Raw genomic sequence first — 15,026 nt, 5'->3', positions numbered from 1 at the left:
TTTGTATTTCATCATTTACTTCCAGAGAGATTTTAATGTTCAATGGTATTTTGCAGCCCCAAGTGTTAAAGTGGTAAGACAAATAAATGTTACATTCACTCTGTAGAGTGGCAGCTTTAAATCACTGTTGTTAAAAGATCTGAAATTTTCCTGATAAAAGGACATAAACCGATAAAACAATCAGCCAGCCTTCAGGATTTTTAAACCACCTCAGTGTGCCTCATAACAGCAGCAGCTATGTTCACACTAAAATCAGCTAAACCCCAACCAATTATCACGTAAAAAAAAGTCCCATTTACTCATGCACGTGTGCTCATTTGGCTTTTCTGTTAACCATAAGGAGTGTGACATGCTACACATCGTACCACTGATCGGATGGCAGACAGCTTTAAAGCCTGAGAGCAGACATTGGTTTATGAAAAGCTCCAGTAAGTGCTAAATGTTAATTAGCTTAATAGACCTGCTGTATTTTTTTTTTTAAAATCAGGCAGAAGCAGTGCATTATAGAAAAAAACCCCAAAAAACATCTCAACAGTTCTGTTAAATACCTTGCCAGTGACTGATGGCGCACAGCTGAGAAGCACATCAGACAGTTACAGTGTAATGGTCTCATTCTTCCCCTTCATAAACTGATGTAGGTACAATAAAAAGTGGAAAGACACAGATTTGAAAGGGCTTCACATCACTGAAAACCTCAGCATACGCTTCATTTTGATTCTCCTTGCACTCCAGGAAAAAGTCAGAGAAACCTAGCAAACCAAAATAGTGTATATTTCACCCACAACGTCCTCAGATCAGTTTCAAGCTTTTTAGTACATCTACCGATCTAAACAGAGATTTATTGCAGGAAAAAGGGTCAAAGGAAATCAAGCTGGCAGTGAAGGATTTTACACACAATCAATAAATAATAGGAAAGGGGTCCTGTGTAAAGAGATGGAAGCACAAACAATTTGAATATGTTCAAATAAATTTCTTATTAGATCCTTCTGGTTTTAAATAGTGGGTAACAACCTCCTCACTCACAGTATCCTCCTCAGTCCCACAAAACCAACAAAGCAATAATGGCTGAACAAAAGTTGGATCTAATATTAACCGTTAATGAGACGTTTGGATATTTTAGTGAGATGTTTTTTCAGAGACTCTTTCTGATGTGACAGTGTTAACAAAACGGGGAAGGGCCTTGCTTCACTAGTGCTTTCCTGAGTTGTTAAATACAAAATAAAAGTTTGACAATTAGAAAAAAATCACACTGTATTTCTTTCTGTGCACAGTTTTTGTTGCAGTGTTCTCGGATCTCCAGTTCAGTCTGGAGGGGCTCTGAAAGGCAGCAAAACAAACCTCTTCAGTCCATTATCTGGTGGCAGGAGTGTGTACTACACAAGGACAGTGAAGCCAAACTGTAAAAACGCACCCATCGGGTCAGACAGGGCCTTTGGTTTTCGCATTGATCCGTTTGATTTGTTTTGTTTAATGTCGCTGGGTGCAAGGCTACAGTACGCGAGGGGGAGATTTCTTTTCTTTTTACATGTAGTGCGGAGACAGAGAAAGGGGGAAATAAGAGGATTTTTGTCTTTCAAGCAGGCGCATGTCAGACCCCCGACAGTTTGTCGCAGTTAGGATCTGTGTGTGGATCGGGGAAAGGAAACCTCAGGTCAAAAAGTTTCTCTTCAATCAAAACCACTTCAGTTAATTCAGATCCACATCTGTGTTAGCGTATGAGTTCGTTTCAGTTTGGTTTGGTTCAGTTTAGTGCAGTTTGGTTCACTTTGCTTCAGCCGCAGCAGCAGCAGCAGCGAGAAGCTGGACAGTATCCATTTCTGTGCTCGCTCAGACTATCCTCCACTGCATCACGCTCATGTCCTTCCCACCTGTCGACACCAGGTAGCTGTCATCATACAGGAAGGTTACATTGGTCACGTGACTGCTGTGGCCACCGTAAACATGGCTGGGAGCCTGGAAAGAAACAAAAACAACACTGTTTTTCGATACTGAGCCGAATATCCTGCTTAACATCACCGTGAGCAGCATCTCACCCTGAACTGTGAGCAGGGGTATGAGAAGAGGTGGACCTTCCCAAAGTCGTCTCCGGTAACCAGGAGGCTCTTATCGTTGGATCTGCACACGGCGTTGATGTCGGTGCCGTCTGAGCCGTCGGGCCACAGGCCTGGGGAAGCAGAGGGCGCCGGAAATGTCTACTGAATGCACAATTAAACACCAACATACACGTAAAGAGGGAGATCAAAGGATCCGCCGCTTACCAAAGACCTGGAAGCCCAGAGTGCAGGTGTGGGTGGCCCACTCAATATCTCTGGTTGTCTCCACGCTGACCACCTGTTTACACACTGATGGGATCCCTGAGGAAACAAATACAAAGCAAATACAAAACAGGTCTTAGCGTGGCTTAGAATGGGTGCTGTTGGGCATGCCAACTCCAAATTACTGTGACTGAAAACTTTACACTCAACATCTTACGAAACTAACTACCGTAAGATTGCTCAAATGCACAACCAAGTTTGTGCTCTCCTGCTACCTCAGAGCAGGTTGTGAACACAGTTTTGCACAGTGACTAGTTTCATGAATGCATGAAAGGGGAAAAATCATTTTAGGCCAACTTTACTAGATTTCGTGGCATTTTTAAGGATTATATCAATCCTAAAGGAAACCTGAGGATAAGTGACTTACAGTACAGTATCTCATAGTCGCCGGAATTTGATACCAGGTACTGAGAGTCCACAGACCAGTCCAGATGAGTGATGAAACTGGAGTGACCCTGGGAGAAGTTAGAAAAGTTTAAAAATGCATCTCAGACACACACAGCAACACACACTTCACAGTATTTTCAGAGTGGAGTCAGTATGGGTATCCAAGAACTATAAATAATCCTAGAAATGTTGATGCATAGTCTCAGCAGGGTATGACTCTGGGGGTTGTTATTTATGACTTTGCCGGTTCTCTGTAAACACACATCCAGAAAGCACTGAAATGCAGAACTGAGGAGGGAGCTAAAGATAAAGGTGAAGCAGAAAGGAACTTGAAATAAAGGATGAGGGGGATTATAAATACAGGTGCTCACCGAGCACTTCCCCACTCGACTGTACTTCCTCCCATTTTCTGCCACAGCGTAGATATAGATGTAGTTGTCGTGGGATCCGATGGCCAGGAAGTTACCATCTATATAAGATGAAGAAAAGAGGAACATTAGAGGTCATAAAATGAAATATAAATTAAAAAACAGGTTTGCAGATGGCAAATAATTAACTAGACTGTTGTAGATGGATATCCACTGTGAGGAGGCAGGCGATACATCTGATGCTGCAGGTATAGCAGATGTTCATTACCTAATATAGGAAAATATGGATCAAAGCATTCTCACACTCTTGGCAGAATATCAGATATTTGCAAAATTCATTTAAAACAAAATAATCTAATGTAATTGTTGAATGTATATATTAGTGCTGGTAGCGTTAATCTCGTTAAAATGACGTTTAACTGCATTAATGCAGCAAATCTCCGTTAGCGAGTTAACGCCGATCACCCCGTGCGGGGCTGCACGGCGTCAACGTGTTAGCGCAGTTAGCTGGTTGTATTAACCTTTTGGTTTTTATAACAATATTACTTGGTAATTCATATACACTCACTGATCACTTCATTAGGTACACCTGTTCCACTTCTTGTTAACAAGAAGGCTATAATTAGCCAATCACATGGCAGCATCTCAGTCATTTAGGCATGTAGACATGGTCAAGACTGCTGAAGTTCAATCTGAGCACCAGACTGGAGAAGAAGGGTGATTTATGTGACTGTTGGTGCCAGGCAGGAGTGTTTCGAAACTGCTGACGTGGGATTTTCCCACACAACCATCTCCAGGGTTTACAGAGAATGGTTGGAAAAGGAGAAAATATCCAGCGAGCAGCAGTTCTCTGGGCGAAAGTGCATTTTTGATGCCAAAGGTCAGAGAAGAATGGCCAGACTGCTTTAAGCTTAAGCGGATTTCACATAAACAATATAACAGCAGGGATCCACCCTGCCCTGTATTTTTGGTTCAGGCTGATTCTGGTGTAATAGTACTGGGGATATTTTCTTGGCATCCTTTAGTACCAAGTGATCATTGTTTAAACTCCACAAATGACCATGTCCATCGCTTTATGACCACAGTGAACCCATCGTCTGATAGCTGCAAGACAATGTGCCATGTCACAACACTCAAACTGGCTTTGAGTTCACCGTATTCAAACGGCCTCCACAGTCACCAGCTCTCAATGAAGTAGAGCACCTTTGGGACAGGATGGAACGTGATATTTGCTATCATGTCAGTATGTTTCCAGCTCATTGTTGAATCGATGCCGCAAACAATTAAGCCTGTTCTGGAGGCAAAATGGGGTCGAAGAGAGGTGTACCTAATAAAGTGGCTCATGAGTATATGACTTCTTTTGTTTTGATTTTGGCAGTTTTAGCTCTCTTCAATCAACATAAACTACAACACATGCAAGTCTTCTGTGTAGTCTTCTTAATTTTCCTAACATTAATACACAAACATGAGATTAACACCATACCTGGCCCATAGCGCATAACCGACAGCTGCTCATTCCCATCTGTGTGCATTGTGACTAAATCCTTAGAGTCTGTGTCCAGTACCAGCCACCTGCAGGATTGATGACAGAACCAATCAAAATCTTACAAATACTTTTTTTTAGCTGTAAAGTAAAGGCTGTATCTCTTAACCAAGCGCATTGGCACTAAATGCTTTTTGGTGATGGTGTCTATACCTGCCCGTCTGGGTTCCTACAGCAACCACAGCTCCAGAAGGATGGAAACCTGCTGACTGTGCAGCATCCTGTGAGAAGAAGAAAGAATATGACATTTAAAGTCCACCCCTTCACTCATTAATGGGTTTTGATTATTGTTACCTCACTATGCAGATTCACTTGTGTGCAGCTTTTACGTTTATCTCCTGGTTTCACTGCTTGCCTTAAATTTAAGATGCGTTTGGTACATATGAGCATGATTTTGTGAGCTCTACTTTTGTAGTCTACAGTGCGCAGACATTGAAAATGATGATCTCAGTCATGTAGAAGATGTATACCATCATGCTAATCAAAATCGGAATCAGTTAAGCACTTCACATCTCACTCGTATGACTGGGATCACACATATAAATTGATTTCTTTAGCAAGAGAGAAGAAATAGATGCAATAGAAAAAGAAGATTTATTTTTTACTGAATTGTGTTATGAAATGTATTTGGAGGGAATCTTTAATGTGATCAATAATTCAAATAATCCAAATTTATATAAAGTATAAATAATGTTATGCTGATAGCTTTGCTGTAAATTTGTACATGCACTTTTGCTACTTGATGTCCTGTTTATTCTAATAGACATAAAAATGATCTTCATATGTTTGCTGTGTAATTCCAGTGACTGACCCCAGGGGCCAGTGTTGCCTAAACTTACTTCCAGGCTCTTGGACCAGATCAGCTGATGGGAGCTTGAGTCCCACAGACAGACCTGCCTGTCATACCCACAGGTCAGGAACTGAGGTTTCCAGGGATGGATGGCTAAACCCCACAACTCATCAGTGTGACCCTGCAGAAAAGAAGAGAAAGAAAGAGAAAGAAACAAAGCTGATAAAACTAATCAGCAAACTACTGTTTTGGGGTTGTGCAAAGCATTTGAACACATCCTGTTGTAACTTAATCAAACACATTCATTTATTCATTAAAATTTGATTTTCATCTGCATGAACTTGAGATGAGCTAGTAGTAGGTTCTAAGGAAAGGAAGAAGAAGGAACCCTCCTATTGGACAGCCAATGTAGAGATAAACCTGACTGCTGCATGTACCTGTGTAATGGGCATGAACTCTCCATCCAAACTGCCTTTCAAAACAAAGTTCTTTGTGGTCCCGATGAGCACACTCTCCCCTCTGCCCTCTGCTATAGTCCGGATGGGACCAAACAACTCAGGCACCTGTAGAGAAAAAGCAGCGATTATGCACAGCACCGCTTCACCTGGAACCTAACAGCTGCCTCAGGCAAGACAAGCTAATTTATAATAATAATACAGTCAATGTGAACCCCGAGTGTCATTGCTATAAATGCCTGTGAATCTCTTTGAAAGCACAAATCCATCTTATCCTCTGTAATATTTATAATAAGATGCAGTATTCAGAATGCATAGTCAGCCGCCTCAGGCATGCATGCAAATTCTGGCTAATATTCCAGACTGAGACCTACTTGGAGGAAGGTGCTTGATATTCAGCTTAACATTTTATTAATACATCTTAACAGTGTGTGCTTCTGGTGCATCATTAAGAGCTATAGAGCTGAGCAACTAAGCATTAAAAACCCAAGGATTCTGTCAAATGCTTAACAGCATGACTAGTGTACCCCATCTGTAAAATTATGTGTAATTTATAAACTTTGCATTTGCCTCAGAGCGTTTATGCTTTCTCACCTCCACCGTTTGTGTCTGCTGGTAGCTGCTGTCCCAGGAAATGAGCCTGCGGTCTTTCCCCCCAGACACCAGAGTGCCGTTCCTCAGCATGCACAGAGCAAAGATGCTGCCTTCGTGAGCTCCTTGGATGACGTGGCTGATGCGATTAGTGCCTGCACAATGAAGATGGGACAGAGAAGGGCGTAAAGGTCGACTGTACGCAGAGGGAAGTTAAACTGACAGAGACAGATGGTGTGATGAAGGTATAAAACTGTAAGACTGCACATCTCCTGCACCTTTTTTTCCTTTTATATAAAACAGTTCAGATTGAGACACATCTTTGACTCCTAGTCTCCTGATTCCACCACCACAGTGACGCACCTTCGAGCTTATAACCACAAAATCCTTCGCAGACAGAATCATTATTGTTTTTTTTCGTTGTGCTTCTGACGCACACTTCTTCTGTGAAAGCACACAGCTTTTTCTATTTTTGACCACACCCCTATTTTCAGCCGTGGTACGCTCTCTTTCTCTGCAGACTCACTCACTGTGTACACCCTACAGACATGATCCTTTTCACAGGCGAGCGTGAAACAGTCGAGTACCTTTTCCCCACACCAGGATGTTCCCACTCGAGTCTCCGGTTATAGCGTCTCCATTTTCCGCGAAGGTCACGCACAACACAAACTTGGGCTTCTCTTGTTTCTGCAGTAAACACAAGAACATACATGAACTGAATTTTGCTCAGCTACCCCCAAATTTCTATATATAGCAACGCAACAACTCATGACGTTACATACTGTCATGACTCTAGATGTGAATATGCTTCCTAACATGTGAGGAACAGTCCTACCTCAAACAGTCCCTGCTTCTTGACCAGCATGCCTTTCTCCAGGTTCCAGAAATATAGATGGGACTTGCCACACGTCACCACGATGTTGCTGTCTGTGGGGTGAAAGTCCGCAGCAAACACCGACTCGTTGGAGCACTGAGCCAAAACACGTGGAAAAAAAAAGAAAAGAAAGAATGAAGCTCAGGAGAAACATTAAACACTGAGCCTACTGAGGCAATCACACCCAAACACAAACACAAAGAAATCACACAATACATGTGCAGATACCTTAACTTCAGCCAGTCTGTCCTCTTTCTGCCAGTCCCACACAGAGAGGACGTGGTCGTTGGAGTCGTCGACGACACAAAGTGTGTTTCCTCCGTTCTGACATTAAAAATGTTTTGAAAATAAAGAGGTTAATTTTACAGAGAACTGGAACTGTCAAAATAAAAAATGAATAAAGTAATAAATGGACTCAATAAATAAATGATCAATTCATTAAATGTAATAAAAACATATTAAAAATTAATGTAGCCAATGAATAATTTAAGACTAATTTACTGACAGTATTAATTTTTACTAGATTATCTGAGTGCTTGAACTATATATTGTGAGCTTGGCACTGATAAACCAACAGAGGTGAAGTTAACCTCCGACCTGCTGTGAATGACAGCGCCTGTCCTTGCAGTAGAAATGAAGAATTAATTAAATATAGAACAAACTAAATGGGAAACCAAGGTTAATAAAAAACAAAAGAAATTTAAACAAAATATGAACTTATGTCACAATTTATACATCAGTTCATGCAGTTTGTGACACTGTAATTAATTTATGAAGTCACTAATTTATTTATTTAAGTGTGTCAGAGGGGGTTTCCTCACCGACTTGGAGAAAGCCAAGCAGACGAGCGCTCTGTCAAAGAAGCCGGTGCCCAGAACATGGAGGGTGTTGAGGCTGACGGAGTCCCACACACGAACGTGAGGAGCCAGCTGCTGCCAGACAGGGAGTGCACACAACCATCGGCACAACACATCAGTTTGATGTGACGTACGGCTTGAAGAAGCAAATTCACTGAGAAAAATGCACTCGCTGGCCACTTTATTAGATACAGCTCAGCTGCTTATTAATGCAAATATCTAATCAGCCAGGGTTACGCTAGTTTCTTGAACACGGCGATGAGTTCACTGCTCACAAATGCTCTCCACAGCCACCAGATCTCCACCACAACCCAAAGGCTGTTTAGGTTGCATCATGGCTGTGCTCCAACATTTCTGCAGCATCTGTGTGATGTTATCATGTCAACATGAACCAACATCTTTGAGAAATGTTTCCATAGACAATTAAAGCAGTTTGGAAGGAAAAAAGGGGTCCAACTCTGTAAGAGTAAGGTGTACCTAAAAAAGTGACCGCTGGATGCAGGAACTCTCTGCCAGAATTAGGTAAATCTGTTCCTTCAAGAAAATAGAATTTACACCCAAACACAATAAATCAAAAATGATAACAGATAACTTGATAAAACATAAGGAGCAGATCTCACTTACTTTTCCGTCTGAGGAGGTGCCCGCCACCTGCCCAGTTGCTATGGTGATTTTATCAGGGTGGACAGCCAGGCTGGTGGAGAGAAAGATGTGAAAAGTAGACGTGAAAACAGGCTTTTTGACATCAAAGGACCGTTTGAATAAAGATGAGCCATGTGCTCCCAGGACATGAAAGGCCGCTTTTGGTGAGTGAGATTTTTAAAGATATGAATATGATATTCGCTGTAGCTACCACACGCTGTCTGCGTCAAACTGTGGAGGGAAATTAAACATATTAAGATGAATTCCTTTGGGGGCTTTGGCGGTGCAGCACCACTCGCAGGAAGTTCAAACACTTTGTCTTAAAAGGAGCGAGAATCTCTCTGATTCATCCTCTGATCTGTAATCCAAACTGGTGATTAATAAGATGAACTTTTATTAACCTCAGCGTGTGATAACATAATCATGGCAGTGACTGCTCAAGGTTACTCTCACTGCACTCCGAGCTTTCCTACAAATATACTTTCAGCCTTGTGCCTGAATGCAACACTTGAGTGCACCTGTTACTTCGCCTGCTGTAGTTACATGAGTCAGTTGTGTATTTGTCAGGGATAGGAGATACAAAAGGAGCAAAGAGATGAGAGCGAGATTAAAGACTCGATCTGGGCTGCTGACGTCTCTTACCATTTGATGTCGTCTGTGTGTCCGGTGTAGTGTCTCTGCAACCGCTCGTCCACGTTAAACAGGACGACCACGGAGGCGATGAAATACACCGTTTCTCCAGTGGGGAGCAAGTAAAGGTTGGAGCGACAGTCTCGACCACGGTAGCCATAGCTGAACAAGAAAGCGGTCAAGGAATGAAAGAAAGGAAAACCCTAAATGGGTCTATAACACATGTTTTGCTCTGTTTTCTTTAATCACAAACAGCTATGTGCTTTCATTTGTGTAGCATTCATAAATTTAAACTGTGTGGATTAAAACTGAGATCAGGAGAAGCAAAAATAATAGACTATAAAATTAGCTTTGCATGATTCATAGTGAAAAGGAATCCTTTGTCTTCATTCTTTTCATTTCATCCACTGAGTGAGCTAATCTCGCCTTTCTTCTGATTGGCTGCCACTTGCAAACAGAACACTTGAACAGTGGGTGGGAGGGGCTTCTAAGGCTGAGATGACTGCATTAAAGATTTCAGTCTCTTTGACATCATGTAGATCCAAGGAAAACGGTCTGAAACCAAGCGTTTAGAGCTTTTTAAAGCATTACATGCTGCTCTATTCATATTATTGTTGAATTACACTTTTGGCATGTTTAATGTGGACATTCTTCACTGCAAAAGAAAACAACCAAAAGCTATATAGGTCCATTTTAAAAATGGGTAATTCATCATATCCAAAATGCACGGCCCACGTTTGTATTTCTGTCGGTGTGTTTGTTGTTTGTGCTTTCCTTATCAGATTTGATCATTTTCTGTTTTGCCTCTGGGTTTGTGACAGGCTTAACAACCAGCTATATTCACTCCTTCATCAACGAACAAAAGAAGCAAAGAAATAAAACCGCAGTGACACAAAGTAAAAATAAAACAGCACAAGAGGAGCTGCTGACTGGCCGTGCTTTAGCCTGCCAGCTGTGCGCAGGTTATTACTGACTCCAGGCCGCAGAGCGATGAGCCCGGCTCCGACAGCGGCAGCACAATCCGGTGAAAATGAACATCTGAACAGATCTGCTCTGACAAGCAGGGAAAGCAAAAAGACAGGCTCGCGCCTTCCTCCTCTTAACTCCCACAACTACATCACAATGTGGATTTCCTCAGATGATTACTTTGAGAAACTTTCCAAATCAGAAAGTGGGATTATACTTGAACTTTTTCTGTTCAAAACATGTCAAAATGCTCTCACACAAGCTCCCTGCCTCCGGTATTTGGCAAATAGGTTGCAGTAAAAGGATACACCCAGTCCAGCTTGAGTTTGTTGCTAGGTAGCTCTGCTCTTGCCTCCAGGCAGTAGCTGTCCACTTGGTCTTTGGGCATGTACATGGTGACGGGGCGTCCTTTCAAATACATTTTCACATAACCCTCCTCTAGAAAAGGCAACAAGAATAATCGGTGAGATAATGTTTAGATGCACAAACACAGAACCCCTGAATCCTGGGTGGAATTAAATCACTTACAGTGTCATTTTTTTTACTATACGGCAAAACAGAAGCACACACAGCACTGCTACTTAATACATCCATTATGGTGTGAATGACAAGGGTGATAATACTGAGTGTAAGACAAGACGAGAGGATGAAGTGATGTGAGATGATCAAAAAATGACAGAGCTTGGGAAGACAAACAGCTTTTTAACGGACTTTTATTGGCCATTTCAAAACACATATATGACAAGAAGCAGCACAAAATAAAACTGCAAACACTTTGTTAAAAATCTTCACAACTCAGGAATATTCAGCTCACAGCAGAGATTGACCAACATGAAACGCAGACACAAGAAGCAGTGAAAAGAAAAAAAAAAAAAACAGATTGAGGCTTAGAAGAGGAAACACTGAGAAATCATTTTAAAACATGCAAAATAAACCATGCAGAAGGAAACCAAAATGAACAAAATAAACTTTAATGTTAACAGATAATCAGAAAGGTTGACTAATGGATCAAATTGATGGCTTTAAAGGTTTTTGTACTCATTTTGCTGCTTTTTCTCTGATTCTTTCCTTGTGTTGTTTTTAAAGGGAAAGATCAGGTTTAAAATCATGAATCTTCCTTTATTACTTTAGACATAAAACATGCTGTCCTCTCTAGATAAGCTTGCTTATGTTTGCTAATAACAAATCTGGAAGTACTGGCTGGGGGATTTAATAGGGCTGCGGTAGCTGGGTGTATTAAGGGGAGAGTAGGATGACAGGCTCCCGGTCTTCCTCAACTGGATGCTAAAATTCGGGGTCGTTCTGGCCACTGAAACCTTAGCAGAGTTGCCTTTTTTGGCCCTGCTGATTTCTGAGGTTTGTTGTGTGTTGGCGGCTGAACGGGTTGTTACCCCTGAAGCTGCAGGGACGCTGCCTTTCCCAGTCAACTTTGTAGAGCGGCTGAGGTAAATCTGTACTGTGACTATAACATAGATAAGGAGAAAGAGCAGGGGAGTTGTTGATGAAGCGGGGCAATAGAGGTTGTCAGGGCCGGACAGATGAAGAGAGCAAAATAGGGACAAAGCAGGATCAAGAAATGCAAGAAGTTAGACACATGAAGTTTTTTTTACATTAAGTACAAGAATTATGAAACTGGTAGGACACAGGGAAACTATGGAAATTATTCCCAATTTAAGCCAGCATATTGTTGAAGACTGGGATATATTTAGAAAAGTAGTAATTTAGTATCTGTTGAGCAATGCAAATTAAATTTGTCATTTTTAGTTGGTCTCATATAAGATCTCCCCCTCAGTCATTCGAAACCTTGTTTTGGAGCCTTTACATAAACTGTATATAAATGATGGCAGCAGTCATGGTTGTCAACTGGTTTGCATATTAATGCTTTGAGTTGACAATACTGGTTCTGGCCATCTGGGTTTCTCAGTCAGATTTGTGCCTTGGGTATCATTTCTGGTTTAAAAAACTAAGACATAGCACAATTGCGGGTAGCCACGCCCTAAAAGCATTCCCTGCATTATCCTCTATTTTACTATAAATGGAGATCATAATTTACAGCCTTTGGAAGAGATTGCAAAATAAAGAAAATGGTGTTACAAAAAAAGACCATATATTTTATAACTGCTATATTTTATGGGGCTATAATCTCTTAATTACATTTAAAAAAAAGCTTTATTGCTGAATTTCCGATTAATCAAATTGGACTGAAAGTCTAACTTCAGTGTTGTTTTTTTCAGGTTTTATTTTAATTAAAACATTAACATGAAAGGTTTAGGGGGTAAACAAGACCTTTTTGGGGGTTAACTTCTCAAAAACACAAATACGTCCAGTCTGCGACAAGAGGCTACACACACACACACACACACACACACACACACACACACACACACACACACACACACACACACACGACTTCATTTTAAGAAGTCACTAGCCTGAAATGTTGGAACCAGATGCTTTTAGCAACAAAATGTTCACAATCATCTCATTGTTTGTTTTAAAGATTACATTCCCCTGTAACAAGGCTGTGCAAACACCAATATATCTTTAAAGAAGTGGGCTTGGCTTTCACTTTGGTCAGTTTTGTTCAAACACTCATCTGAAGGGGACCACACACACACAAACACACACGTACACACACCCAAACACACACTCACACTCGTCAGGCTGTGTGAGAAAACTACAAGCTGAAAAAAAAAAATCAAACAGACTTCAATAGGAACTACCCAAAATCAGATACTCAGTGTGTTTGTAATGCAAATATTCACTTTGAGGGTGGGGAAGTAATAAGCAGTGGCAAATCTACATGCTCTGAACTGAAGCGAAGGATCTGAGAACAGAGGATTTAAAGAGTTTGCAGAAAAACTCAAAGCGACTGCGAGGCAGCAAGTGTCAGAAATCTTTGTGTGGTTACTATGGTGACAGAGACTAAATGCCTGTGAGCGAAAGTGAGGCTGTGAGCAAACAGGCACAACTGTGGTAAGGCGGCAGCTTCGCCCACAGCTGAATAATAAGTAAACTGCAAACACTGCAATCCCACTCTGATGCAGCACTCGGTGGAGGTTAGGTAGGAGGTGTGGGCGTTTTTATGTTAATTAATCCAGGGAAGGCTATGTTCACACAGTTTTTGTGAACCCACTCCCGCCCCTGTCTGGACAGCTTTCTGTGTACTGCGAAAGTTTTAGATACCTAAAAGTTGGAGGTGAACAAAACTATGAGTTGAAATTTCAGAGTTATACTCCATATTTTATCCAGAAGAGTAAAATAGCTTTTGAGGCTTAGAGCAAAAGTGATATGTGTTCAGAGATCAGAACAAATTGTCTGCAGTGTCCAGAGAGCTGTGGATAACTGGGAGCGGATGTGTATTAGGGGACGGGGGTGAGTGGCCTACCTTTGCAGTGGGTCACACGTCGCATTCCTTGTAAAGGTCACAGAGAGACACACAAGCACCAGGTGAGGCGTGGCATCGCTTCCTCACTTCCTGGTCTGTCCTAATATGAGTGAACTTCCTGTTTACTGGTTTTAATGAACAGCAGCTTCTCTCCGTAATGTTCTTAATGAATCAGCCTCATTCCTAATGGCTACTTTCCTTAAATGGCCAAAAGAATCAATGCTCGTTTCCTGGTGCTCCACCCTCTGCTCCTACACTGTAAGTGAATAATTAAATTAAAGCCCCCACCTGACCCCCATCTACTAACCCTTTTAGTCCTTGTTAAGCTAAAAACAAAGAAAAATGTCTATTTTGTTAGATTAGTTTAATGTGAGGACAAAGACTATTTTTTACTGAATATCAAATGTACCATTTTACGTTCATGTCCTGCAGGCAAGCATGAGATAAAAGCTAAGACTGCAATTATTGCTCACATTGGTTTATTGTCACATAGTGATAGGTTATGCCTATCAAGCTGCCTATGATCAATTAGCCTAAATCATCAGAGCATGACATAAGTGAAATAAATTAGCGGGAATATTGACTGGCTCATTCGATCATTTTTTGTGTCGTAAATTGCTGTTTTTCTTTTTTTTTAAACTATGGCCTTAAACTTCTGAATATTTAAGGCAGTTTGTGACATGTGGTGGATCAGTAAGCTGCACGCTGTTTTATCTTTTCATAACACAGACAGAAACCTGGTAAAGCTTTGTCTCGTTCTGTAGATCGAGCCGAGTAAATATGGAACCAGATGAAACGCAGCGGTGCAATTTAGGCAGAAATCAATAGCATGCTGGATATGGAAATTCTGATCAATACTCATCTAATTTTATATTCAGTCCCATTGTCTTGTTAGAATGTGCTTTCTGGATTTTGTTCAAAGGATACACCGTGTAAGACCTGGTTCACTTGTGAGGTGCATGATTCAAAAAGATTCAAAGCATCAGATTGAAGGATTTTCTTGAGAGGAATTTTTCAGCTGTTAGATGATTGTATGTTTTTAACTTTTTAAAATTTACAGTAACTCAGAGAGGTCAAATGCACTACGATTTAAGAAAACACCAGCAAATAAAAAAAATGCTGCTAAAGTACACAAAACACAACAGAAATGCAGATAAGAAAAAAAAAATCCAAAAAAAGACCCACAATGGAAGTAAAGAAAACCGAAAACTTGTGTTCTT

General features: G+C 41.1%; 1 protein-coding gene across 8 annotated transcripts in view; it reads right to left on the bottom strand.

The window, feature by feature from the left end:
- The window catches only part of eml1 (EMAP like 1), a 53,165-nt gene continuing 38,139 nt past the window's right edge, over positions 1 to 15,026 (bottom strand). For 5 of the 8 annotated variants that reach the window (XM_085256219.1, XM_085256216.1, XM_085256220.1 and 2 more), the window contains 18 exons: positions 13,807 to 13,833; positions 10,727 to 10,856; positions 9,465 to 9,614; positions 8,805 to 8,874; positions 8,145 to 8,255; positions 7,552 to 7,647; positions 7,285 to 7,419; positions 7,037 to 7,136; positions 6,453 to 6,604; positions 5,841 to 5,966; positions 5,453 to 5,584; positions 4,767 to 4,834; positions 4,554 to 4,642; positions 3,074 to 3,171; positions 2,683 to 2,770; positions 2,259 to 2,354; positions 2,034 to 2,164; positions 1 to 1,953 (listed from right to left, as the gene is read on the bottom strand). In XM_085256219.1, the coding sequence (XP_085112345.1) occupies positions 1,828 to 1,953; positions 2,034 to 2,164; positions 2,259 to 2,354; positions 2,683 to 2,770; positions 3,074 to 3,171; positions 4,554 to 4,642; positions 4,767 to 4,834; positions 5,453 to 5,584; positions 5,841 to 5,966; positions 6,453 to 6,604; positions 7,037 to 7,136; positions 7,285 to 7,419; positions 7,552 to 7,647; positions 8,145 to 8,255; positions 8,805 to 8,874; positions 9,465 to 9,614; positions 10,727 to 10,856; positions 13,807 to 13,833 (1,925 nt within the window). In that variant the 3' untranslated portion in view covers positions 1 to 1,827. The remainder of the gene's footprint in view (positions 1,954 to 2,033; positions 2,165 to 2,258; positions 2,355 to 2,682; positions 2,771 to 3,073; positions 3,172 to 4,553; positions 4,643 to 4,766; positions 4,835 to 5,452; positions 5,585 to 5,840; positions 5,967 to 6,452; positions 6,605 to 7,036; positions 7,137 to 7,284; positions 7,420 to 7,551; positions 7,648 to 8,144; positions 8,256 to 8,804; positions 8,875 to 9,464; positions 9,615 to 10,726; positions 10,857 to 13,806; positions 13,834 to 15,026) is intronic. The other 3 variants (XM_085256218.1, XM_085256224.1, XM_085256217.1) reach the window with 2 other exon arrangements.

Source organism: Mchenga conophoros, linkage group LG19 (assembly GCF_057382185.1).
Source record: "Mchenga conophoros isolate Kocher_MC1m ecotype Shallow Benthic linkage group LG19, M_conophoros_male_GT1.1, whole genome shotgun sequence".
Classification (NCBI taxonomy): domain Eukaryota; kingdom Metazoa; phylum Chordata; class Actinopteri; order Cichliformes; family Cichlidae; genus Mchenga; species Mchenga conophoros.
The sequence above is the reverse complement of the archived record's forward strand: the minus strand, read 5'-3'. Positions and strand labels throughout refer to the sequence as shown.